The sequence below is a fragment of the Magnolia sinica genome, chromosome 3 (genome assembly GCF_029962835.1).
Source record: "Magnolia sinica isolate HGM2019 chromosome 3, MsV1, whole genome shotgun sequence".
Taxonomy (NCBI): Eukaryota; Viridiplantae; Streptophyta; class Magnoliopsida; order Magnoliales; family Magnoliaceae; genus Magnolia; species Magnolia sinica.
In genome coordinates, this window is record NC_080575.1 from 87839404 (window position 1) to 87866215 (window position 26812).

At 38.3% G+C, this 26812-nt stretch overlaps 1 protein-coding gene across 1 annotated transcript; it reads left to right on the top strand.

The window, feature by feature from the left end:
• The first annotated feature begins 11138 nt into the window (after nucleotides 1–11138).
• LOC131240152 (uncharacterized) lies at nucleotides 11139–25838 on the top strand. Its single transcript, XM_058238222.1, has 4 exons — nucleotides 11139–11462; nucleotides 13039–13647; nucleotides 22117–22998; nucleotides 25532–25838. Exons 1-4 carry the CDS (start codon nucleotides 11415–11417, stop codon nucleotides 25616–25618), a joined length of 1626 nt encoding a protein of 541 aa, XP_058094205.1. The 5' UTR covers nucleotides 11139–11414; the 3' UTR covers nucleotides 25619–25838.
• Nucleotides 25839–26812: the final 974 nt, after the last annotated feature.

Below are 26812 nucleotides of genomic sequence, written 5' to 3' on the forward strand. Positions count from 1 at the left end.
GACGACCCTAAATGGATCATTGTTTGGAAAATGATATAAGGAAAGTACCTTAGCTTCCTAATCCTCCTGTATGAATAAACCTAATTAAGTATTGGCTAACACGATCATGCACCGCATTGCATGTACTTTGGCGAGGAAGCGCACATTTTAGGAGGATGCCATGCGCGAACGTGAGATGAAGTCGCTGAGAGAGTGTAGGTGAGGGCATGCATCATTATCACATACCATGCTTGCATACACAAGAATAATATAAGACATGATTGCTGTACTGCGTTATCATTACTGCTTGATTGAATTGATAACTTGTTAACCTTTGCCTTATAGTTCTACTGAGTTGATCACTCACTCCCACTCTGGGACAGTGTTTTAAAACACTAACCAAACTCTGTCTTAGTTGTTAATGACGATGCGGCTTATAAAGCGGAGCCTAATTTTGATGTCGATGAGGAGGAGTTCTCGTATATGCAGTATTCAGGCGGGTTCATGTAGGCCGCATTCTGATGTCGGGGCTACAGGGATTTCATGATGTAGACGGACCTACACCTTTAATATTTTGTAATTTGAAATGATACATGTAATTGTTTAACCTGGAACATGATTATGCTCCGGAGACGCACTACCACTTATATGCTTTATATATATCTATCACAGTCTTTCGCTTGCGAAATTTAACTGTCTCTGGAGTGTGATATGTTGTTTTGGTATAATCTCACTCATGTCTAATGCACTAACATGGATAACATTAAATCATCACTTTCCATGTTGCATAAGTGATGCGTTGGAACTCGGGAGTTGGGCTCCTGCTCGACCCCCCAATTTTCAGGACGTTACAGGTATTATTGTATAAAAATCTTGTTAAAGATTTGCATGCCTGTGTTGAAAAGAATACACATGAAAGCTTTTACAATAATATGTTGAAGATTTGAATTTGACTAGCTATAGGATTGAGAAGTGTTGATTGTTCATTTTTATGTATGCTTAAAAATTATTTTCTCTGAATTACTTTTTCGTTATCCTATTATCATGCCTTTTGCTTTGTAATGTTTAGGGATTCTTTCTATGTCCTTATCTTCCCGTTATGAAATTTATTTGTTTCATTAGGAATAATCTAAGGCATGATTTTATTTTTATCAGCTAATATATTTCTTATTGGCTTTATTTTGCATGCACTTGATGTTAGCGACTCGCATTATTCTGTTAAGAGTTGTGTTATCAAGTTATATAGTCCAAGTTATTGATATGTACCTGATACTTCTCTAATATTTATACCTATTAATGTTGAGAATCAACGAAGTGGATTGAGGTAATTTCTGTAGAAATAATGAACGAAGGGGATTAAGGTAATCTTTGTAGAAATAATTCTGTTATAACTTTGTGCTAAATTCATTCCTAATAGTTTTTGTTTGGTTTCAACATTAGATTGTTTTGAATGATACTTGTGTTTGAATGATTTTGTAAATATGTATTTAACCTTATTTTTATTTGTTCTATTTGAGTGCAGGAGATGGTATTCAAGCTTGAATTGGACAATCAGGAAGATTTTATACATGAAACAAAGGTAATTTTTTTCCTTCTTATGTTGCTTTACTATTGATTCCATGTAGTTTTTTCTTTCTTCTTTATATAGTTTCTATAATGATTTTTTTTTTTTTTTGCAAAGTTTCTGGTATATCAAGTTGATATATATGAGTGGACAAGCCTGATTTTATGAGGTTCTATATATATATATATATATATATATATCCTGATATTAGTCCAGGACAAATGCATTTCTGAATCCTAACTCTACACATATCAGTTTGCCTTATCTATTCTCCAAATGATGATGGGCATGATAAACTGTTTGATCTTTTTCGATGTTCAAAGTTGTGCATGTGCCATAAGAAGTAAATGAAAACGACACCCTAAACAAGACGGTTTGACAATATTAGTTTTATATGTAGGACTCTTTATCCCTTCCTTTAATGTGCTCTCTCCAATATAATATTCGTCAGAAGTTTATGTTAATTATCAACAACTTATTATGCATCTACCTAGGACTCTAATATCATTTTCTATCTACAGCTCCCAGCAGAAAACTATCATAAATTCCATGGCAGTCAATGAAGATAGTGAGTTAAGTCTCATTTATGCTGTTGAGTTGGAATAAATAGGTTTGAATCAGTGTTATTAATTTTGACAGCTTGCTTTCTTGGTAAGGCATTTTTGTATTTAATATATTACAACTTCCATTCATGTATGCAGTGTAATAGCAGAGGAGCGTCTTGAGAGGATCACACACTTTGTCAGTGAAATGACCCTCACATATTGTGTTCTACAACTGGTTAGCACACAAGATCAAATGAATGACTCTTGAAACCCCTTAAAAGCTAAGTTCAACTGATTGGATGGCTTCTGCAATACCTACCAACAGTGTATTAGGTCTTACTGTGGCTTCTTCATCTAAATTATTGAATGGCTTCTTCAAAACTTTAGCAAATTGTTAAGCTTCCATCCTTATTTTTTTAATTCATTGTTCTTCAGCAGTTTAAATTTTTAGATATGATCAATAGCTTCTTCACCATTGTTCACGCAAATTTTTTTTTTCCTATGTGAGTTGATTAAATACATTATCAGCTTTGGACAGTTTAGTAAGAAGCATGGGTTTAAAGGATGATGATATTGATAAAATCAATTCTGAGCATAAAAAGACTGCTACAAATGAATGAGTAATGGAATAGGCTAAGGTGTATTCATCTCACTTCCATGCTTAAACTTTCATTACTCTTGAGTGGTTTGTGCATTTTCTTTTTATCATCGAAGTTTGTTAGTTTGCAATAGGAACACAAAAATGAGTCATTATAGATAGTCTGTAGCTACCATGCTTGGCCTCTACCATCATGCAGAGCTGAAGTAGCCTTTAAGCCTTTAGACCATTTGCAGCCGATTAAGTATATTTGACCAAGCCTATCTGCTTTAGGCTTAAGTGGAAGTTACTCTGAAGTATTTGGTTGTTCTTTAGAAGTTGTTGAGGTAAATCAATGGCTATTGATAGTGTTATTCAATTCATTGACATTAATAACTTATGAGTGATTTATTATTGAAAATGTTATTTCGTTGAAAAGGTTAACGTGAAGTTAACAACTGCTGAGCAAGCTCTTGCACTATCAATATGGACCACTAAAACTGTTTGCCATGCTCTATCTTTTGAAAGTGTAATTTCTTTTCTAATATTATAGACTTGGCTTTAAGCATCTAAATTGATGAAGCCATTGCAAGTTGTGCAGTGATTTAGGTAGAGTTTGGATTTTTTATTTTTATTTTTAAATCTTCTTTCTTTTTATAAATTTTGGAACTACTTGTTGATGTAAATTCCTTTTGAGGGGTACATTTGCTTCTGGATGTAAATTTTATTATTGTAATATTATAAATATGATTTTTTAAACTTTTTTTTTTCTGTTTTTAATAGTAAATAGCTAGGGATCTAGTCCGTAGTCGTTGCTTCCAGTCCCCATAACAATTTTCAACCATTCTTAGTAAATAGCTAGGAACTGTTCCTAAAGGATTCCTAAACGATTTTCAACCGTCCTTAAATAGTGATTTTGGTGTAATGCTAATAGGTAAACTTTTGTTGATCATCTTATAGCGTTAGAAGCTTAATTGGAACATGTCAAGTAAGGTTAAAAGATGTGCAAAGCCGCTGTGAAATCATATGCCCAAAACAATAGTTTTCGAGCAGTCCTTGATCCCATCGACAGGCTGTCAATGAGACACAATGGAATTGAAGACCACTCGATCCGATCGAAGAATCAATCCAACAACTCATCAAATAAATTCCTGAATTTTCTTGATGGGATTGATGGACTGTTCGATCCTATCGAAGGACCTTCAATTCCATCGAATGACCTTTTGATCGGATCGATAGTGCTATTAATTAGTCATTTTATAGCCGTTGCAAATTGGTTTCTTATAAAAGGGCATTTAGTTCTTGGGCAAAATGAAGAGATTTTAGTGTAATAAAAGGTTAGGTTATTCCATATTGATATCCCATATCCTAAACTTCTAATTCCATTAGTTTCAAGTCATCTTCATGAGCTTTAACACTCTAATGTGGATTTCAGTCTACAATGAGAATATGAACTTGAACTCCACCATTTTATAGAGCTTAAACCCAATCAAATTGGCATACTCCTAATCTAGATTCTTTAGAAGACCATGCTAGGTGAATCTCTTATGATTTTAATTATCCCATTAGTTGTAAGAGATTCCACCACATCCCATCACCTTCATCACCTCAAATGGAGCATTATATGCAAGGTATTTGATCGTAGAATCGAAGCACTGACAAGTATCAATATCAACGATCCGAGGAGCTATTGAGAAGCAAATTCAAGAACATGAGAGCTTTAAAGAAGCAACTCAAGCATGACGCATCAACAGATCTCAATTCGATAAGTGTCATGTATGAGTCAATACTCTATTTCCTTATATAGGATTGATGGTAAGAGTTTGTAACCCAAACTCGATAGGTTCTTACGTGGGACCTATGCTCTTCTGTAGGGCCGAATACACCAGACACGGGTGCATTCGTGTTAGTTTCCGTCGGAGCCTCCGATGGGAATAAACGTAGGTCCTTGGACTACGATTAAGGTTGTTGATTAGCCAATAGAAAATCAACTAAAGTTTCTTGTAGGAGCCTCCGACAGGAGTGTAAACTAGATAGATTCTTGTGTATGATTGCGGTCCTTGTGTAGGGTTGTAAATGTTAGAGGTAACACTTATTTAAAACCCGCGATAATGAAATCCAATACACACAGGGAGAGTGCATCCACCGGGAGAGTAGGGAAACTGAATTACTATACATGCTTGTGTTTCGGATTGTCATTTGAGTACTTTTTTAATTATGTTAATGTGATTGATTAGCGAATTATATGTATGCATGATTAGATGAATGTTAGGATTTGAATGGTTAACACATCCACACACATGTACATTATCGCTTATAAACTATTTTTTAATTAGTATATCTTTTGTAGTTTATGTGATTGGACCCTCTATTGGCTTGAAAACCTTAGAGTTAGTTTTCTTATTTAGTTTAATTTGGCATATTGGTTTAATTGCATAATTGAGTTTTAATTGACAAACTGTATTTGGTCCTAATTACCCCTTCCTCTAGGACATCACCTTCATCCATTAGCTCTACCAAGCTTATGCACACCAAGGTAGGCTATTCCATGTAATTTCAAAATTCATTCTAACTATTAGATGTCACACCAAAATTTAAGTTTATGGGTAAAAAATCAGGCCCATTGGTGATTCAGGTGCGCCACACTAAGGAAAATAATTTAAAGGGTGAATGTTGACCTTGTGTTATTTCCAGTTGTGTGGTCTACATAAATCTCATATATGGTTGAGTTTTGAGTCTTGAGCCTAACATGGGGTGAAGTCCCTCATGGTCATAGTGAATTTCACATAAACATCATAGTGTAACTTATCCGCTTCACATAAACATCACGGTGGAACCTATCTGAGCCATAAACCATTCGCTCTAAAGGAAATACACCTCAAGGTACTAGGATGATAAGTGATAGCTTATTGAAAATATTTTTGAAATTAATAATTTGTTGGAAATATTTTTGAAAAAGGCATGGAATGTAAACTTTTCTTATCATAACCCAAGCGTTATTCCTCACCTGACCTGTGATTTGGGGGACTCGGATGATGGAGTGACCCCTTCATTGTCCCGTCATGGTGGAAAAGCATTTTAGGTCCCCACCCATTATGCATGGGTTTCATCCATAACATCCATGCATTTTGCAAACTCATTTTAAGGCATGAATGCAAAAAAGAGGTAGATCCAAAGCTTAAGTGGACCGCATCATTGGAAACAATGGCGATTGAACACCTATGGTTGAAAATTTCTTGGGACCACAAAAGTTTTGAATCAAATTTATTATTTGTATTTTCTCATCATCCAGGTTTTATGATTTTATGAACAGGTCCGCCGTCAAGAAATTTTCAATGGTAGACGTTCAATCACCATTATTTCTTATGTCTTTGTCCACTTAAAGCTTTGGATCTGTCTCATTTTGGGTTCATGCCCTAAAATGAGTTGGCAAATTGGGTGGATGGTGTGGATAAAACTCATCCACTATAGTGACCCATGGAGCTTTTCCACTACCAAGTTGGGTGGTGGAGGGATCACTACTTGATCCAAGTCCCAACTGAGGATCTATAGTGGAATTCTCCCTCTTTCGAAGTAATAATCACTTTACTTTTTTAAAGGTGTTTTTATCCTAATGATCTGGAGTATTCCCTGGGTGTCAGTTTCCACAAAGGATATAGTCAAATAAAAACTATTAAATATGATAATTTCAACCTTTGATAATTTGGTTTTTTTGCTGTATGATTATTATAACCTTTGTATGATCAAAGGGTTAAAATACCCAATTCAAAAGTTTTTTCTTCGAAATCTTGCATCCATGAGGAGCCCTATCACATAAACGGTCTGGGTAAATGAAATGAATCTAAATCCAAGAATAAATTCCTAAGGCATTATATTGCAATATGTTGGAGTGTATTCTATCAAACATCTTTAAAAAAGTAATTGGTAGGCACTTCAAACCCTTTAAAGAGACCTCTGGTCCAATCAGTTGGCCCACAAGTTACGATCCACCTAGCTTATAACTTCCAATATTTTGAGTAAATGCAACATCCAAAACCCTCCAATAGATTTACCCCACCATCAAGACACCCAATGCAAAAACTCAAACTCATCTACGCATCAGGCAGGCCCTGCCATATAAAATTATTTTAATAGCCATTGATAAATTGCAAAAGACAAGTGTGGTTCAATTAATGAGTGGATGTGGCTGAATTTTTTGCTTTGGGTGATTGTTACAGTGGAATAACCTTATTGTATGAATTTGATGTCTCACTCATATGAAAAGTTGGAAGTTATCTACTTAGTAGACTATAACTTATGGTCCAACTGGTTCGACTTGAGACCTTCTCTTAAATAATAATAAAATAATAAAGTAATAGGTACCTCTCTTTCTCAGCCATAATAGTCTACTGGGGTCCACCATGTTCTTTATTGTAGATGTGAAATGTCCATCAAGTAAGAACCCTTATCTTCAGTTTACATGAAGCTCCTTCGAAAAACTAATATGGCTTAAACCAACCTAAGTTCACGCAATGTGGCATCTTGAGTTTTGAGATGGATTAATTATTGTCTCATTCTCTTCATCCTTCAACCCAGTGATTCGCACCAGATGGATGGCTTTGATGAAGATCGATACACATCATGGTGGCCCCACATAAGAACTTATAGTTGACATTACATCCCTAATTTTCGACATCTTATGGCACACCTGAGTTGTGGATTGGCTGATTTTTTATAGAGCGAATGTTACTAAAATAATATAGTGACTCACAAAGCTTCAGCATTTTACTAGGCTGCGTAGAACAGGCCTATAGGATCTCTCTTTCTCTCTCTCTCTCTCTCTCTCTCTCTCTCTCTCTCTCTCTCTCTCAAATTTAAAATGACTTCCAGCCAAATGAATGATTTATTTTATTTTATTTTTTTTCTCTTTTCATAATTGAGTGGCGCTATTAGAACTCACACAATTAGAGTCAGGAACTTTCGTGAGATCCACTATATCCACTAGGTGCATTGCCTCATGCTGAACTTGGAAGCTGAAACTAGGATCATCCAAAACTCAAGTAGGCCAACCTTGACAAAGAGTTGGGATGGAACACCACCATTAATTTTGTGTAGTGCACACCGCGGTGTAATATTGTTGAAATTTTTTCTTAATTGTGATTGGTTAAATTAATATAATAGAAATGTTCTTTTAAAGTCCATCTACTTGTACTTTTTTTGTTTTATTAAAAAAATGTTTGAATTTCATTTTTCCTTGTAAACTTGGTCCGTAAAAGTGAAATTTTTTGAAATTTTTAAGTCTCATATTTTTTGAAGAGAAAGTTAAAAGAGTTTATAAACTTTGAGATCTTAGTATTCTTGCTTAATTTTTATAGAGAGAAGTAAGCTAGCTTACGTGTTTCAGTGGAGAACACCATAGTTCACATGTATTGTGTGGACAGTGAGTAATGCATCATCGCGAGTAACTCCATCAAGAGATCAATCTTTGCAGAGATCGGCTAACAGAAAATAGCCATTGCACCAACCAGCCGGCAAAAATCAACAATTATGATGTTTGGCTGACTAAATTCAACCATTGTATCATTTGGCTAATAGAAACGGTTGAATTGGGTCGTGTCTCTTCATTCAAATTCAGTAGACATGATTGTTTTGAACAGTTACAGAAATAATAGTTCAGAAGTACATTTTTACAAACGCCCATAACCCTTCACTTTCTCTAAAACTCAGTAAAAATTGAAGATTAAACACATCTTGTATTGCTTTTTCTAAAGATTGAAATCCTCTACTTATATTCTCTATCATTTTCTCTTTACAAGTTTTTAAAGTGGGTTATTTTTTCAGAAAATACAATTTACCAAAATTGTAAAACTGTGTATCAGTTTCTATTGTGGTTTCTTCGTGATTACCGTGCACAAAACCATCGAGACTTGTCGTATTCTGAAAGTGGCTCGCTGGCAACCCAACAACGATTTCATATTGTCAAGAGTGGGCGAATGACACTTCAAGTAAAGCACATCCAATATTTGCTTCCGAGCCTGATTTAAAGTTTGCTCATGTGTCTTCTTTTATTTTGGTTTCTATCACATGCTATCCATATTTTCTAACATATATGCCATCCAATTACTTAGTTATTAGATATAATTAAGGGAAATGGCATGTGCAATGTGAATGTTTGAGAAAAAATGGTGAGAGATTTCTTTAGATGGGGAGATGTAAAAGAGAGAAAAATGAATGGAAATAATGTAGATACATGCAAGGGCTGTTTGATTTTCCAAATCTCTTGTAAATAAATAGTAAATGAGTAATAATTATTTCCTCAAGTAATTCCTACATTGCTCCCCGTGCTTGGTTTGACCCTTTCTTTTCTAAATGCTAAAACGGATGGCACAGTAGAATATATGTGGGGCCCACCATAATGTAAGTGGCTTATCCATGCCGTCCATTCATTATGCTAGCTGAATTTAGGTAATAAGAAAAATCCAAAGCTCAAGTGGACCACGCTACAAGAAAAAGGGAATCAAACACCGACACAGTTAAACAAGTTTGGATTTGCCTATTTCCTTTGGTGCGGACCACTTGAGTGTTGGATTTGCCTAATTTTTCTACTCATGTCTCAAAATGTCATACTAAAATAGATGGACGGAACGGATATATCATATATATCATGGTGGTGCTTACACATTTAAAAAAGTTTTTTTGACCGATTTCCAAAGCAGAAATACATGCTACTTTTTAAACCGGATGATAGAATAGTAATTCCTTATTTACATGGTATCTATAGAGGATTTGAAAAATCAAACAGGCCGTAGTGTGAGAAGACGGTCGTCAATCCAGCCCACTTTTCCTTTTTTGTAGCTCACACAAGCTTTAGATGACACTTGTTTGGGTTGACTGCCTAACATTAAGTAGAAACACATGTACATTAAAACGGAGCTTTTTACTATATAATATATAATATATAATCATCTTGCGGCTACCCACAAACGCAAACAAACATGGATGTTGCAGGGGAGCGGATTAAGTGAGTCCCGTCCACGGAGGTGAGTGGGACCCTGACTATGGGGTTCATAGTGATGTATGTGCCTTAAATCCACACCGTCACACCGTCCAACCATTTTGAAAGCTCATTTTATGTCATGGTCCCAAAAATGAAGATGACTCAAATCTAAGATTGTCCACACCACAAGAAATAGTGGTGATTAAATCCCCACCATTAAAAACTTCATGGATTCCACCTCATTTATTCCACGGAAATCTTTATTTGCCATCCAACCACTTGATAAGGCCACAAACTTGAGTCCTTACTTTTGCTCGGGTGGTAGACTAACAGGAGTTTCAACACCGGGTCAAGGGTTCGAGTACGCATAGGCAGTGAAATTCCACTAAGGCGTGAGTGCGTAGGGTGTGTGTGCGTGCATAAAGAAAAAAAGAAAATAAATTACACAAAAACCCAATTGAAGAGATCACACAAATATCATCTTGATGCGGAGCTTTTGTGGCCTAGAAGAAGTTTTTAACTGTCAATTGGCCCACAAAGTTTTTCAGATCATGTCTTAAAATGAGCTTTCAATACGGATGGGCCACCTAGATATAGTGGCATACATCACAGAAGGCCCTACAGTCAGGGGTCTTACCTACCTCGGTGGATCCGGTGTCTCACCTAATCCGCCCCTACAAATCAGAGCCAATGCTTAGAAACTAAGCTGGATAAACATGAGTAAACGACGCAGATTAGATATTGACAGCGAGACTGGCAACTGAAGTGAGGTCACCAAGTTATGTGGGCATCACTGTAATGTATGTGTTGTATCCACAACGTCCGTACATTTAGAGATATTATTTTAAGGCATGAACAAAAGAATGAGCGGATCCAAAGCTTTAGTGGACCCACCACAGAAATCAGCCGGGAGATTGATATCCACCGTTGAAATCTTCCTAAGGTTCACCATGACTTTTTTTTAGAAATTCACTTTCTTCAAAAGTTAACAAAGACATTAAAGAAGGGAAAACGTAAATATCAGTTTGATCGAAAACTTGTGTGGCCTTTAGAAGTTTTTAACGGTGGCATCACTCTCCCCACTGTTTTCTGTGGTGGGGTCCACTAAAGCTTTGGATATGCCTCATTCTTTGGATCATGCCCTAAAATAATTTCTCCAAATGGATGGACAGTGCCGATACAATACATACATTATGGTGGGACCCACATAACTTAGTGACGTCACTTAAGTAGACAGTCTCACTAGTCAACCTGGCAGTAGCTAATCTGCGTCCGGATAAACATGAGTAAAATACAAACACGCAGATTTTCGAAATTTCATTAATACAACTACGTAACAATGAAAATCTCATTTAATGCCCTAATAAATTTCCATGGGCAAAAATGTCCATTACTCCTGGCATTAAACAGTAGAGATTCTACAGGGTGGCCCACATGAGTGATGAATCCGCCTGACTTTTGGCATCGAGACCAAAAGGTGGATGGTACACCTGATGGACGGTGTGGATTTCATGCACTTTAAGTCGTTTCTCCGCAGAGGAAGTAACCCGGCAGGTACTAGCGCCAGGTACCCGGGCGTTTTCCTTTTTGCGATGGAAACTCCATGCCAGCTCCCTCTAATGGCGACTTCTCAACAATCCGTTGGAAAGAAAAATGGACAGCCGATCTCAGCTTGTCTTCTTCAATAGCGAGGAAGATTGATTTAGTAACCGGTATTCTCGATTTACAAAGAGAGACGGATCGACAGAAACTGACGGCGGAGATCTGATCACGATGAAGGGGAAAAGCACAAACAGGATGGGTCGTTCGAAGAAATCGATGGTTACGATCTTCCACCTATTTCGTTTTGCATGTTGATAAAGACTTTGATTTTTGTTTTTTTTTTTTTTTTGAACGGTAAGGACGCGGATTGCCTGCAACCTCGGTTGCAGAGATTCCTGCAACTACAGGAACTGTGGGCCCACGCGACGTTTGTGTTCTCTCAATTTGAAATCGGATTGCGTACTGAGTAAACTCAGTTGGGCCCACCTTGAATGTATGTGGTCTATCCACGCCGTCCATCCGCTTTTCCATCTAATTTATCGTACTGAGTAAACTCAGTTGGCCGCACCTTGAATGTATGTGGTCTATCCACGCCGTCCATCCGCTTTTCCATCTAATTTAAGGGATTGAGCCCAAAATTGAAGATAACAGTGGAAACAGTAGGGATAATGATTTCCACCGTTGAAGCCTTTCTAGGCCCCACAGTGATGTTTATTTGTCATCCAACCTGTTCATAAGATCATACAGACATGGATGAACGGAAAACACAAATATAAGTTTGATCCAAAACTTATGTGGCCCCCAAGAATTTTTCAATGGCAGACGTTCAATTCAACTCTTTCCTGTGGTGTGGTCCATTTGAACATTTTATATGCCTCATTTTTTGGGCTCAAGCCCTAAAATTATCTGGTAAAATGGATGGACAAATCGGATAGAATACATGGTAGACCTCATAGAGTTTACTCTACTCACAACGCAATCCGCATCCTCTCAATTTAGGACGAGGAAAAAATGAGGCCGCTTCAAAACTCAAGTGGGCCACACGAGAGGAGAAACTGGGGAAAGATGCCATCCAAACCGTTTATAAGGTCATTCCCACTGGGATGAAGTGAAAACACAAAAAACTCAGCCTGTTACAAAACTTTTATGGCCATACAAATGTTTCAATGGTGGTAATTGAATCCCCGCTGTTTCCTCTCATGTGGCCCATTTGAGTTTTCGATCCATCTCATTTTTGGTCGAATGTCCTATAATGAGTTCGAAAAATAGATGAACGGGGTGGATTTCACCTAATCATCACATCGGGCCCCAACTAGCATCCCAGCGCAGGAACTTCCTGGGAAAGGCTTTGACAGGAAATCTGTGACCGCCTGCAACTGTCGTTACAGAGATTCCTGCAACTCCAAGCACTATGGGCCCAGGCGACATTTGTATTATGTCAGCTCAGTTTAGGACATGAGCCCAAAGAAGAGGGAGTGGGCCACACCTAGGAACCAGCAGGGATCCATTGTTAACCTTTGTGGGGCCCATCTTTATGTTTATATGCCACCAACACTTTACCAGGTGATTCCCGCCTGGATGAAGGGGAAACAAAAATATCAGCCTGATTCAAAACTTCTGTGGCCCACAAGAAGGTTTCAAATGGCTAGCGTTTCCATCCTCGCTGTTTCCTATGGTGTGGCCCACTTGAGTTTTGGATCTCCTTCTTATTTGGGCTTATGCCGGAAAATGAGCTGGTGAAATAGATGGACAAAGTGGATATAACAAAAAAAAAAAAGGTGTGCCCCACAGTCTTGTGGTTGCAGGAATTGCTGTTTAAAGGCATCTGTCTAACAGAATCATGGCTGCCAAACAGGTTACGGTGAAGCTCCTGGTGGACAATGAGAGAAATCGGATTGTCTTTGCTGAATCTGATAAAGATTTCATCGACATTCTCTTTAGCTTTCTAACAATGCCGGTGGCTACTATTGTTCGGCTTGTTGGCAAGGAATCAAAGGAATCAGATCTTGGATGCATGGATATGTTATACAAGAGTGTAAAGGATCTCGACATCATGCATCTCCAGTCAGAGACATGCAAGAACATGTTGACGCATCCGACAAGTGCATCTGAAGAAGAATGCAAAAATCTGGCGGTAGTAATTGATGACACTGAGATCACCAGGTACTACAGATGTCGTACGTACCAGTGTTCCACCCACAATCATCGCTTGATCACCACCGTTAAAAATGCAAAATGTAGATGTGAGGGGCCAATGATAGAAGAAGTGCCAAAATGTAGCAGGGTTGCCACTGATGATGCTGCCGATGGAGTGTTTGTTAAGGGAAGCCATAAGTTCATGATAAGTGATGATTTGAAGATATCGGTCCTTTCTACAAGGGCATGTCTGTCGTTGTTTAAGAAGCTTGGGATCAGTGAGGGGATTGCACTTGAAGAGAGGGTGGTGTATGTCAATGATGTGGTGGTAAGTCATGGTTATCTAACAATGTTATAGTATATATATTTTTTAATATATAATTATATATTATATAACTTTCCCAGGTTTTTGGTTTGTACAGGTGGGGTTAGTGGTGCAGTGATCCAAACTGTTGATTTGGTTGGGCCCAACATGAGTGGTATTCAACAAAACAATATCTTGGATGGGAAAATCCTAACCCTTTAATTTGGTGCCAGAAAATAGATTGTTATGAAGAGAAATTAACAATGAGCCAACATTCAATCAAAAGAGGCCAAAGATTTGATGGCTTGTTTATTACTGTCGTCAAGTTTTGGCATCCACATATCAATGGTTTGGATCACTATATAATTGGTCCCATTTGTCAATTTAAAAACCCAAGAATATTTATTGTACATCACCTGTCAAATATTATGCTGTCAAATATTATGCAATTTGAAGTTATGAGCCTGTTGGAGTTTTGTTAAGGGGTAGAATGTGGTTATGAACAGTGTTTTAAATAGCAATTGCATGTAGCGTAGTGTTCACTCCTTTGAAGCATGAGGCTTAAGCTATATAGCATGCACCATAAATTACATGTTACTTCTAGATTTTTAATTAAGGTCATACTTGGCATGCATTGGCATGCACCATAGGTTATATAGCATGTAGCGTTGCATAATTAGCATGTATTGTAGGCTACGTGTGACTTAAGCTATTTTCATGAGCTACGTAGCATGAATTATGCACTACATAGCGAAGCTATTTAAAACACTTATGAAAATGAAATCCATAAGTACATGCATATTGTTGCATTTGGGCCGATAAGTACTTGGAATTGGTTCCCTGTTGGACTCTGTTTCCACCAAAGTGGAAGTGATGTTGTGAAATTCCTTTGGAGGAGCAAACTTGCAAATTCCAGGGTAACAAATGCACTGCTGATGGTATATTTTCAAATTCCCTCTTATTTGAATATGCATAACATAGCTTCAATTCTTTCCTAGTACCCAACTGAAATTCGGGTTTATATAGAATTACATTCCCAGTACCCAAACACAACATACATAATCTCCTTCTCATTGTCTTTGTTTCTTGGAAACAAATACTTTAGGCCCTTTTCAGTTTCTTGCATCCAAATAGGGGTGGCAGTGGGTTGGGTGAGCCTGTTGGTCAACTAGCTTGATACACTTACAAGGGTTCAGGCCAAGCTAAATGGGTAGTGGGATGGGTTCGAGCTAGAAAATGTGGCCTATTTAAGTAAATGTGTTGGGCTTTGGTTGAACCCTACCCTACCAAACCTGACCCGCTTGTGTAGGTTATCAATGGGCTGGGACAGATGACTAACACAAAGCTACCCGGCCTGACCTGCTCGTATAGGTTATCGATGGGCTGGGCCAAATGACCAACCGACGTCCCAACCCTACCCAGCCCAAAATGGAAATGGTCGATTAGTATAGACAAATAGATATGATGTATGTATGTCGTATTGTAGTGTAATGAGCTAGGCATACCTTTTGCTCTGTATTCCCTTCTTAAACATGAGTTGGGCCGTGCCATGTCAGTCGACCCTATGCTGGTACAGTTAGATGGGTTGGGTCATGTTGGGCTTTTGTTATGTGAATTTTAAGTGGGTTGGGCTGGGCCATAGGGTGTTGGGTCATGGGTTAGATTTGAGCTAGACTTGTTGGACTGTTTACTAAACAGGTCGGGCTTGGTATGACCCAAACTGACCATTGCCACTCCTATCTCCAAGCGACCCCTGAAGGCATGCAGTCATATCTTTAAAAAAATAATTCTATTTCCAACACATGTGGCCATCGCATGTGATTCCATTGTGGAGGTGCCCCCCCTTTTTTTCTTGTGCATTTCACGGAGGAGTCCAGGGGATGTATGAAAGATTTAGAGGGTGGTTGAAGTTTTAGGTTTTAGGGGTTAGATAAGGTCTAGGATTGGTTTGCACGTGGTTTGCAGGCGATTGCGTGCATCAACAAGGAATAGTCTTGCCTCAAAATGGGGCGGGGACACCTTGATGTCATCCAAAAAAAAAAAAGGTTCTAGGACTGGTAAAGGAAAAGTAAAGATGGGTTTCTGTGGTGTTCATTATAATGAAAATAAAAGGTCAAGGAAAGGTCAAGAATAAGAAAGAAGGATAATGGGTTCAATAACACAACCTGAGCTATGATCCACGCACACACCAATTGATTAGAGATATCACATCTCTGAAAGGGATTGATGGACTCACACCATGAAGTAATCAAGCACTAAAATTTTTATTTTCATGCTGGTACATGGATTTTATAGGAGAGAAAACTTGGTAAAGAAGGTACATACAATTGATAGTAATCTACCAAATATACTATTTTCTGTTTTTTATGTTATTTTTCTTGAAAAATCTTATTTCTTATGTTATGAATTCAATATCCTATGCAACTATATTAATTTGCAATGCTACTTTGTTATTGGAAAACTTCCTACATAAGTTCTAATGCATTCACCTTTCTCAAACTAATCAGCCTCTTTAATGACTTTGATATCTCATAGTCCATAGGAATTTGTGCTACATGCAAGTTATGGGCCTGGACCTAGGTCTAACTCTTGGGCCTAGGCCTGGGCATAAGCTTGAGCTGGTTACTGTCACCAGGGATGCTCTCTCTCTCTCTCTCTCTCCCTCTCTCCCTCTCTCTCTCTCTCCACTATCAATTTCTAATGGGGGAGTTCCATGCATTGCTCCATTGGGGCCGACATAGCGTGATTGTCCAATGATTTGGATTATCCATTTTCTCTGTAGTTCTATAAACAACCTATCATTTCAAAATCTTGCCTCAATGATGATTAGACCATTAATTTTTGGAGTTGAATGTGAGCCATTGAAAATTCTTTTTAATGATTTAGGTTCATCTATAGGTAATGACAGACGGTGCCATCCAATCTGCATGATTTTCTTATGGTGGATTATAAAGGACAAAATTCAAAACATGGATGGTTCTGATTAGTGTTTGATGTATCGGTATCGTTACAAGTTTCGTTGGACGGGGATACGCAAGTAATATCGATATCGCCAATAACAAAAAATGCATGGAAACATTAGTGAAATATGGCAAAAATGGTGAAATTTTTTAGTAAAACTTTAGGAGAGGCTAAAATACATGTATTTGTATATTTAGGAACAAAAAATTACAAAAAAAAAAAGCATATATAATAAGTTTCTATTTAATGGGGGCCTAAAAGCATGTGTTGTTGTAAGAAATCAGTCCAACCATCTCATCCATCTCATCTATCTATCCAACCATCCCTTCTATCCATGCAAACATCCGTCGATATTTCATAATATCGATTACAATTTTGCTGAGAAATCGTCGATAACTGGAAAAGAAATGAAAGATTGTGGTCTTGATATCGCCCATATATTATCGTTGTTATCGTAGACAAATTGAACACTGCATACGGCCATGTGCCCATAAAAAATTTTGAAATGATTTTTTTTAATAAACAAAATTTTGGCTATATCGATACATTGGCGATATTATCAAAATATTGGCGATACAAGCGATACCTGGAATTTACACGGTCGAAATATTGGCGATACATTGGTGATATCGATACATTAGCAATACAAGCAACACTTGGAATTTACATAGTAAAAAATATTGGCGATACATTGGTGATATTGAAACATTAGCAATACAAGTAACACTTGGAATTTACATAATCGAAAATATTGGCGATACATTGGCGATACTTAATAATACATGGCTGATACTTGTAATTTTTGATACTATCAGTGTTATCGGTGTCACTAACAATGTTGTTGATATCGCTAAGCTAGAGATATGAATAATATTGAGGATACTTCAAACAATGGTTCTGATCATTGGTCCATCCCAGCATGTAGGCTATAGTGAGACGTCACATGCTTGGATCCTAGGTCGCAACAAAGGCAAGATGGTTTTAGAAAAAGTTAGGGTACATCCTATTGAAGGGTTTTCTAGGCAAGATCCATCCAGAGTGGGATACAATTGACCATTTGGATTACACTCTCTCTCTCTCTCTCTCTCTCTCTCTCTCTCTCTCTCTAAATTGTCTAATTGTGGGGAAAAGGTTAGGGTTGTCGATCTCTAAGGTAAGATCTATCCATAATGAGACACAATTGACCTTATAGACTACCAAATCATGGGTCCCACTAATCAGGACTGAAATCGAGTATAGTATGTAAAGCTTTAGGTGAGAACCCTAAACTTCTTCTATTAAATTCACTCCACATCTAAGCAATTCTATGATAATCAACGCCAGGATAAACACAATTGTACCATGCAGTTTGAGGTTGTACAATTGTGGTTCATGGTTCAATGATGCAAATCACTACTTTGTTGTTCCATGGTGTTGATGGACCATATCCCTGAAAAGTTTCCAAATTCGAAGATCATAGCTATCATCTTGGCCATTGTTTAGTTCAATGTGTTGGTATATTTCTCTTCTTTACCATGTGGCCACAAATTAAAGTTAATTTCAAATTGAAATTTTTTGGGAAAATCTAGGGTTACCATGAGGAGATTCTTATAAATCTGGAAGAAAGATGACCAAAAAAAAAAGAAAAAAGAAATCCAAACAATAATGACCAGCAAACCCTTATTGCTACAATCCAATTTTAGTAAACCGGGAAGAAAAACAATAAAAAAATCTGAAGAAATATGAAAGTTCAGAAAATCAAAATCAATCAAACCTGTTTTTGATCCAACTGAAGGGGACAAATCCGTCTAAAATTTCCGGCAAAAAAACTCAACAAGATCTCCAAGACATCACGTCGAAAGAAGAGGAGATTAGAAGAAAAGGGGAAGAAATCAAGATATAAGAAACCTTATGGACCTTCTGGCTTTGATGCTATGTCAGAGGAAAGAAAGAACTTGGGAAGAAAAGAAACTTAGAGAGAAACTTGGATGTCCAGCCTTCTCTCTTTATATATTAAGTGAATGGCAAAATTACATAAACTATCCTTGGAGAAAAGGGTAAACAATGAACAAAAATAAAAGAGAACTCATAAAAGAGAAATAAGAGGCTCGTGGCCTTTGTCAGGCCCAAGTAAAGAGAATGGCCCAAATATGTCAACGTTTTTCAAGCATGGTCCTTATCTGGGGGAGCCCAACTACAATGTTTGGATTTCTCAACCTTCTATTTACACATGTATGAGCACGCAAAATGTACCTGTTCTTTTCACTTATTTTTTTCCCCTTCAAAAAATTACTGACCTCTCTGTTTCTGTACTGTAAAATTGACTATATTTTGTATCGCGAACCGTATTAAATGTGAACTTTTCTGTTATTTTGCTGTATAACGTTTCTACTGCATGACCTTTTGCTGGTGGTATTAGAGCTGTTAATGGGCTGGGCTGATCCTTTTTTTTTTTTTGGGTGCCTGGATCCGGAACTGATCAGGAAAGGCATGCTAAGCCAGCCCCACTCAAAATTTTAATTTTGCTTTGCCTGTGCTCGGATCATTTACTTCTCTCTAAGATGTTGCTTTTAATTGTTGGTTTACAAAATGTTATTCAGAGATTGAAAGAGTTCCATTGCTCAGTGGGCAAAACTCAAAATAGTCAGAAGCTTAGGATTGTTCGATCACTGACTTGTGGAGTTAGCATTTTGTGTGGGGTGGCTCATCATATCAATGGTCACAATCATTATGTTTGCCATGTGTATAGCAGGAACATGAATGCTGTTTGTGCTGTTCGTGTCTCCTTTTTCATAATTACATAATATGCGGCCCATATATGAACAATGAGTGTGCAAGTGAATGATTTAAATGGGACTACCAGTGGATCTTCACAAGTTGCATGTGGCCAATGCCTATTTCATTTCTTAACTGTCTGTTTGGAGGCTGCAATGGAATAGAGGTTGTGGGCCAAAATTTTGAGTGGTCGAAATCACCCCATATGAATGTTAGGCTTACAGTAGAGAAAGGCCTGCAACTGGATTTCCATGTGTTGGCTGCATGCCATATCATTGGTAAATGTAAGTTAGATCCATGCTATCTATCAAGTGGGGTGGACTACTCATTGGGTTGGCTAGATGTTTGAACAAAATAGACAGAACAAGGAAAAATGACCAAAGGTATGTATTCAATGTACATGTTGGCGCATCTGATTCATGGTGTGTTCATGGTGGGTGACACCTGGTGTATCAGCATAGCCGCTTTCTTGCACATTTTTACGAGTCAGCTCGTGTCATGAATCTTCTATCCTCATTTCTTTGTGAGAAAGTTAATTATCACCCTTATCAAGTAGATAACGAATGCCTTGACCAAGTTCCATTCCAAGTATGCTTCTGATATCCCTTTTAGCATTGCCCACTGACAAACCCATTTGATCTACCACAAATGCTCTTGATCCATCCTCCCTCAAAGATTCCATGTTTTTCACCAATAACTTTCTTCCAGAGTGTACTTGGCTCCTCCCCAAACCTCCACCATCATTCACTCTGGAGAGCCGAATTCCTCTCCCTAACACCACCAATTGCAGTTCACTTCTGGCTGTGTGCATGGCTGGATGATGTTCGTTTGGCGTCTTCATATCATGCTTTATTTTTTGTTGCGGTGGCAAAGGATGAAAAGGTCTTGGAATATTTCAAGATGGTGGGAGTGTTGTGGTGTGTGCGGAGCATTAGTGATGCAGATCTGCCAACGAGTGACAACTAATCCGTGATGAGCATGGTTGTGGGAAAAACGACATGAAGAAGACCAGAATCCTTGACCAGCTTCAATGCGGGACAATCAGGTTTCCTCCCTTGCGAGCGACACAAACAATGAGTGACCGAAATATAGTTGCACAAAAGCGTCAAGTGAAGCAACAACAAATTTTTGGGGTGGGGAAGCTTCTATTTCAAAACGTTATAAAGTATAAATAGCTAGGAAGTGGGAGCAACATGATTTGAAGTAAGAGCAACACCTAGTTAGAAGGATCCTGCAACAATGGAGCAAATACCTTAAAAAACGGGCGATCCACGCCTGTTCAAAGATCGAATTAATACCTTTAACCGAAGGCTGGAATGGAGATAAAACTCATGTTTTAAGAGGAAAACAAAAAACAATTAAGAATGCAGTGCTGCTATCACACGTTGAACACATTCCTAGTAGGAAATGTCCATTCTCTCTCCTTTCATACATATGAAGCCTAGTTTCTTAGGCTTTAAGAATGCTCTCTCTGTCAATAGAAGGGGAACACATGTAGAGTGAGGGTGATCTTCTTGAAGTTTGATTCCTTAGTGAGAGATCCTACAGTGGAAGAGTGGGAGAGAGAGGAAAGCCTTGTACTCTTGATTTCTCTTGTTTTAGTGAAGTAGAAAGCTTTGTTTTGTTGCCATATGGATGTAGGCATACTGTTGAACTACATAAATCTCTGTGGCTGGATTCTTGTTTTTTAGCTTTTGGATTTTGGTTTGGTCCTTTTCTTTTGTAGTTTTGCTTCGCTTGCATTGATTGTGTGTGGGTGTTTTTCCACAACAAATATAATAATATCCTCAATCTAAGCTCAACTAAAAAAGAAAAAGAAAATCTCTCAACAAAAATACTTACTAATTAAGGACTCCTCAAAGTGATACCAAGTGGTTTTGCTAATTTTAGGTTGTAACATTTTAAGAAAGGAAATATTCTCTACTAACTATAGACTCGTGAGAGATATGAACCAAGAGGGAATCTCTCATTTAAAAAGTACAGCAAGAGAATCTTTAAATAGATCTAAAGAAAGAATCTCATTTGATCTTAAGCTGCATGTGCTACATGTCAATGGTGGCTGATGGGGAAGTAATGAATGAGTTGCTTTGGCATCGTCTCTTGTAATTTGAATGCCTTTTTCTTTAATAAAATTCAGCGTCTTCGAAAAAAGAAAAGTTAATTAAGGTGCAAATCCATGATATCATTAAGAGGAATAATAGGATCCTGTCCAAGGCTTTTGACCTTATACTTCGGTTTTTAGTTCAACAAGTGGGACCCACGGTTTGTTAGTCCAGACAACTGGCCTGTCACATCTGTCATGAGTGGACCATGCCCCAAAAATCTCCTGATATGAAAATTCTAGCCTTTTGATTTGTGACCAACAGAAAGAAGGTTAGAAAAGAAATACAACATGGTCCACATTCTATTGAAAAATATCCCAGAAATTAGATATTTTAGAAGAAAAAGAACTAATTATGTGATCCATCCAACCTGGGCGGCTTTTGAAACACCTTCCATGCAGGGTAGGAGAATCAGACATTGTCTGAATTACCAAACCATGCTTTCCACAAGTAAAAATGTGCAATGCCTTGGGCTGAGGTTCCTATAATTTCTTGACATGATAATGGGGATAATCTGCTTGTTGAGATTTTATATTATAGGATTGTTTTTTATGAAGAATTACACACCCACATAGTACACAGGGCTTGAACCCATAGCTCAATTGGGTCTAGCCCACCTTGCCTTGGAATGCCATCTCATACATAAATGATTCTTTCTGTGCCTTTCTTTACTTAGGTTCTGCATCTGCTCAAGCAGTCGTTACTGTCCAAGACCCCTTTGAGCGACGTGTTCTTACCGGAGAGAGGCAAGGGTGACCAAGTAGATTTGGAGCCAAAAGTACTAGCTCCAGGTGAAAGAGAGATGACCACCGGTGGTGAGAAGATGTGTATGAAGCTTCAACAGAGAAAATCCAACAAGGTATCTCATGCAAAAGACCAGGAAGATTGCGTTACCTTCCTCGCCATTCTTCTTGGATCCGTTACAGAGCTATTGTGTAGCAACATGAAGAATGTGTTGAACACTTATGGTAAGAAGATAAGCATAAAGCTTCTGCGACGCAAATCCAAGGAGAAGGTAGTTTATGCAGAAGTCGGGGAAGACTTCATCAACCTTCTGTTCAGCTTCCTCACATTTCCTCTTGGATCCATTGCAAAATTCTTCAATGGGCATACTTCCATGGGTTGTGTAGATAAGTTGTACAAGAGCGTGGGAAATTTGAAGGATCACATGAAATCTGACCAGTGCAAGGCCCTACTACTTGACCCCAAGCTCCCCCCTTACTTTGGTTGCAAGAACCAGCTACTACGGATTTCAGAAGTGGCCCCATTTCAGCCCTTGATTTCCTATTGTCATAGATGCTTTGTTGTTGGCACAGCTCCTGACTTTGGAAAATGCCCACATGGGAGAGAGACGGTACAATTACGTGCCATGAATCCAGTGCATCTTGATGGCAAAATAAAGAGTGGAGGGTTTGTGAAGGGACCCACAAGGTTCATGGTTACAGATGATTTGCATGTGGAGCCGCTTTCAGTTATTGCAGGCATCTCCATTGTCAACAGATTCAACTTGCCGATGAGTGACTTAAAGGAGCAATTTGTAAACGTGGGGGAGGAAGAGGTAAAGTGGGTTATTTCAATTTCAGGGTATATAGCTAGCATTATATTCCATTGAAAGTATTGCCTCTTGATACACCGATTCGGTCACATATCGTCGTCCCAAGAGGAAGCGCCATGATATAGTTATGGGGTGGCGTATCCCATATGATGCAGGACAATTAACCGCTTGCTCTAAAAGCTCGAACTGATAGAGCATGGCGAATCAATCCTTTTATCTCATAGCCCAGGCCCCACATCGCATGGCTTAGGACCTCGGCTGAACCCCCCTCTTGAGCCCCACTTCACATGGGTTCCGCTTCACACGAGCCACCCGCCTCACACGGGTGGGGCCTACTTCACACGAGCTACCTGCATCCCAGAGGCCGCCCACCTCGAGTGTGCCCGTGCATCCCACAGGCAACCTCACTCGAGCCCGGTGTGAAAATGCCCCTGCATTACCATCTCAAGATCCTTGGAATAGATGGTGATGTGATTAGCTATACCCCAAGTAATGGTTTATATTTTATAAACATAACAAATCATCATCATCTTCTCCTCTCTCTCTCTCTCTCTCTCTTTGCAATTTACACCATCATTGCAATTTACACCATCATTGATTTTCAAATTCCATAAATGATTTCAGCAAAGAAAGAAAGTCATTACCTAGAACCAGTTGTAGGTGAACTCAAACCTCCAAACCTTTTCTACAAGCATTTTGCCCTTTTGAAAACATTCCATCTTTTGCATGGGGCTGTCAAAAGGCCAGGCTTGGGCTCAGCAAATGCAAAATGTTGGAGTAGGCTTGGCCCGAGAGACCGGCCTGAACATTCCATAATTTGGGTCTAAGACAACACTAGGCCCGGCCTGTTGACAGCCCAACTTTTGAACGAGAGATTAGGAAAAAAAAAAAAAGAGTCTAGGATACAGTCAGTCATACAGGATCAGTTCTCTATTTATTTTTTTTAATGCCTTCATAATTTTGGTTTCCAATTTTTCGCTTGAAAATGGAAATTTTGGCATAGATTTACTTACCATAGAGGCTGTTATAAAGGCCCTAATAAGGGCTGTTATGACATTTCCTTTTAAGTTCGTTTTGCCTATGCTGCTACTCAAGATCGACAACATGTGTCAGCTTGTGGGGGCCCACTTGCAAAGATAGTCCAATGAATGGAGCCCTTTGTATGGTTCAGTAGTCAGACTTTAGGAAGAATCCTCATCTTTGATTTTTGGAGTCAACATAAGCCATTGAAAACATTGTGTGTGTACATAGGGAAAAGGTACAATGAGGTTGACCTCATGGGAAGCTTCCCATGATGTCAAACTTTGTGGGCCTTATAAATGATCATGAAGGTTTCTATGGATGGGTATCCACTCTCAACTGCTGTCTATGGTGTGGTCCACACTCAGACATCATACTGTTCATAATGTGTGTCCCACTTGGATGAGGGGTCACCAAATTCTAGTCCATTCCAAAACTTAGACACATCATGGTGGGGCCCACAAAGCTCGACCTCATGGGAGTTGATCTCATAGTACCTTTTCCCTGTGTGTTTGGGTGGGTGGGTTTTACTAATGGGAATGATAGCAATATCCTAAACCTTTTAAATGGCACACGGGATGACCTATTGTTGATCCCCACCATTTATTCATTCATACAATCATGTGCAAGCAATGGTGCAAAAATCATGCCAATTAGGTGATCTTAAGCTTCCAATGATTAGCATGAATATGGATAACTAAGATTGACCAGAGAAACAAAGTAGGTCCAATCATCATCTTAAAACACCAAAATGATAGATCCCGATTTGTATTCCTTATGATTGTATAGTAACAATTTGATTTGATGATTCTAACCATGTCATTTGTGGCTCGTAAATAATGGATGATTTAAGAAACTGGCCCCATTCAAAGGGTTGGGATTTTACCCAATCGGGTTGATCTGTGCACCATAGTTTGCTCTTAGTTGTATGAATGAATGAATTGTTCAGATCAGCATAGGTCATCGTAGGTGCTGCTTATAATGTCTTTAGATGTTGCCAACATCCCCATGAAGGTGGGGACATTAGCAAAACCATCCTCATGAGCTTTTGGGTGGCTGTTCATTGTTTTCTATGGTGTGCTCCACTTGATAGTTGGATTGATCTGACTTTTGGGGTATCCCATGAAAATGGTGGGACAACCTTATTGGATAGGTGAGATGCCATGCAAACACCATGGTGGGCCCCACACGGCAACTAGTTGGATATACAACTACTTGTTTGTGAGCACTTCTCATACATATGTATGTAGTAGGCCAGAATGTTTGTTTCTTATGGTGGTCTGTGTAGTAGCATCCAAACTGTTTTAGCATGTGGACGGTGCTGGTCATCCTAAGTAGCGACATATGCAAAACGGACACTTTCCTTTTTTTAACCATGACATGATTAGTAACTTGTTCAGAACTTGAGTCTTTAGCCCCATCTTTCATTTTCGGGTGGTGGATTTGAACTTGGAACCTAAGCATTTATAGAAGTAGAATTACCATATGCTTATCATATTATTTTTGTGGGTTGCAGGCTTTGAATCTTCTGAAGGCTTCTTTACTGTCCCAGACAGCTCTTAGCGACGCCTTTTTGACTGTTGAAAATGAAGCTCTGCAGTAGCTGGCCAGTCATCTGCCTATGTGGTGAAAATTCCATTGATTTGAAAATCTGGACTGTTGCTTTCAACTCTTATTATTATTATTATTTTTATGTATGTTAAAAACCCATCTAAACTTGGATTTCTGTGCATTTGTGGTAATAGCTAAAGTCATACTGTAGTTGTTCCTAACACCTTTCTATGTTGTTTATAATCTATCTAAACCTTTAATTTGCATGCCCATATTCATGGCAATAGATGGAGTTATAGTTTAGTTAGTTGAGTTTGAAATTGATTTAAATGCTTTACTAGGAAGTTAATTTAATTTCATTTATACAATGATTTAATGCCGGGACCAGACCCTATGTTTGAAGCAGAACCAGCCTCCAGAATGGGGCAGGTCACCTTAAAATCTAGCTGGAATGGAAGTAACTGTTTTGTTTTAAAAAGAAAGAAAAAAAGAAAGAACTATATCCATTGAAGCACTTTGAAAACTGACCACTAACAGTTGGGTTTAACTGGCAACAGCTTTCTAGTTGACTATTAGTGCAACTAGGACATTTGAGTTTGTTTTCAGGTTGGGTCTTTTAAGGTGCTTATATGTAGAGATTGTGTCAAAGAAATGTGGAAAAAAGGCTGTTTTATTTTCATTGCTTTAGTCTTTGATGTCTTATACATTGTGTTCATTATCTCAATATTGGAACATGTATCATTGGCTGGGGATATTGAAACATGCATCAATATCACTGATGTTACAGTGATGCCTGAAAATGTATCGCTGGTTGATGTAAACATTAGGGAAGATGGTGGAATTTTTCACTGAAATTTCAGGAGGGAGTAAGTTACATATTCATGCATAATGACACAAATACACACATGCATGCTTCATCCATATTTGAGTATTTTAGTTCACTAGTAATCTTGAGCATTTTCAATATATGCTCACTCACAGAGGCACCCACCTCCAAGCCTTGTACTGTACAATTTTTTTCTTCTTCTTCAAGGGCAGTTACCTGGGCATTAACACTCTTTTTAGGTAAAGGTGGATGTCCTAGCAAGTAACATGCTTATCATTTGATTGTGGAGCACATCAAATATGGTGGCTAAAATGTACATTTTAGGGTCTGTTCACCCATCTAAAATACTCGGTAAAGACAGGCAGAGATTCATCATCATACTTATGGTCATGGGCAATGAAGGCTGTTAGAGAATGGCAT